Source organism: Sinocyclocheilus anshuiensis, unplaced genomic scaffold, assembly GCF_001515605.1.
Source record: "Sinocyclocheilus anshuiensis isolate Anshui unplaced genomic scaffold, SAMN03320099.WGS_v1.1 C32710650, whole genome shotgun sequence".
NCBI classification, from domain to species: domain Eukaryota; kingdom Metazoa; phylum Chordata; class Actinopteri; order Cypriniformes; family Cyprinidae; genus Sinocyclocheilus; species Sinocyclocheilus anshuiensis.
This window is the reverse complement of record NW_015619413.1, coordinates 1-1,329: the sequence shown is the minus strand read 5'-3', so window position 1 is coordinate 1,329 and position 1,329 is coordinate 1. Positions and strand designations below refer to the sequence as shown.

Here is a 1,329-nt window from a genome sequence, read left to right as displayed (position 1 = left end):
AAAACGCCATACATACAAAATAACTTTGTTTAAAGATTTCTTTGTTCCCTTTAAAATGGGGAAACTCTTGAGACGTTCATACTTGCTCACGGTGTGATTTCTCCCAGTTTTTACACATTCACCGCGCCGTGGCGAAGCGACTGTATGAGTCCGACGCCGAGCTTTTGGAAATGTGTGATGTTCATGTCGCTCTCGCAGCCCGTAAACCAGCACTTTGTTGTGGATGGACAAACCGGTAATTCCAGTTTTCTTACGGAAAATTACAAATGTGCAGAAACTGAAATACACTTCTGACTAGGTACGGTTTCAGGTTTTTTTGTGTGTGTGTGTTTTTTTGTTTTTTTTACACAACAAAAAAGTCACGGAAAGGGGGAGAGCAGCTTTGATTTGACCCACTTTCCCGGCATTCCCTTCGATTCAAAAACAGACTTGTTTCCTCTCTGGTGCAGACGACCCTCGCTCAGTCCACGCTGGCCAGTGTGTCAGCAGGTGTCTTTTTGAGTGTGTCTCCGGATCACATCTGGTCTGGGCTGCAGAGGGCCGCAGAGTGACCGGCCTTGCGTCGGGTCCCCTGAACTGGGCCATTGGCGGAAAGAGGGGCGGGGTTGTTTCAGCAGTCCTGGTTCACATGAGTTGCGGCTGCTGCATAGTGTCCTGGTGTGCTGTGGGATACCATGAGGTGTAACTGGGAATATACGAGGTCGGTGTGGATGTTTTGACGCTGGCTGTTGAGTTCCAGACGGGCGCCACGGATGGAGATCCGGTGGACAGCGCGTTTGCCAAAGCGTTCGCGTCTATTGTTCCTCCGCCTTGTTTCATCAGTTTCTTAAACTTGGAGCGTTTATTCTGAAACCAGATCTTCACCTAGAAATAAAGGCAAGGCAAGTCAGAGAGAGCGACAACATCTCGAATCGTTTTACCCATGACTTTAATTCTCTTTAAATAAAGGAACGTCATCGTGAACTTTGACGTTTCCAAATACTTCCCCCAAACAGATGCAACCCTTGATTACAGGCCCGTGTTGTATAGAGATTTCAAAAAGAACACGCTAAGACGATATAAATAAAACATTTAAGAATGAATCGTTGCGTAAACATGGCAGGTTTGTCGACTCGTTTATAAAATCTAATTCCTTTACGGACAACGCGTAAAAGCCGAGCACATGCCTGTGTCTGCGTGAGCCCCAGGGACGCGGCGAGCTCGGCTCTCTCCGGCAGAGCCAGATACTGCGTTTGCTGGAACCTCCTGTTCAGAGCCTGCAGCTGGAGGCTGGAGTAGATGGTCCGGGGTTTGCGGATCTTTTTGCCTTTCCCGTTGAAACGAACCTCT

At 48.1% G+C, this 1,329-nt stretch overlaps 1 protein-coding gene across 1 annotated transcript; it reads right to left on the bottom strand.

Annotated features, from left to right (window-relative positions):
* Positions 1–278: 278 nt before the first annotated feature.
* Positions 279–1,325, bottom strand: LOC107682908 (homeobox protein Dlx1a-like; the record flags this gene model as incomplete). Its single annotated transcript, XM_016479023.1, has 2 exons — positions 279–864; positions 1,167–1,325. Coding segments are annotated over 2 exons (399 nt in total), but the record flags the coding sequence as incomplete, so codon positions are not given.
* Between the last annotated feature and the right edge of the window lie 4 nt (positions 1,326–1,329).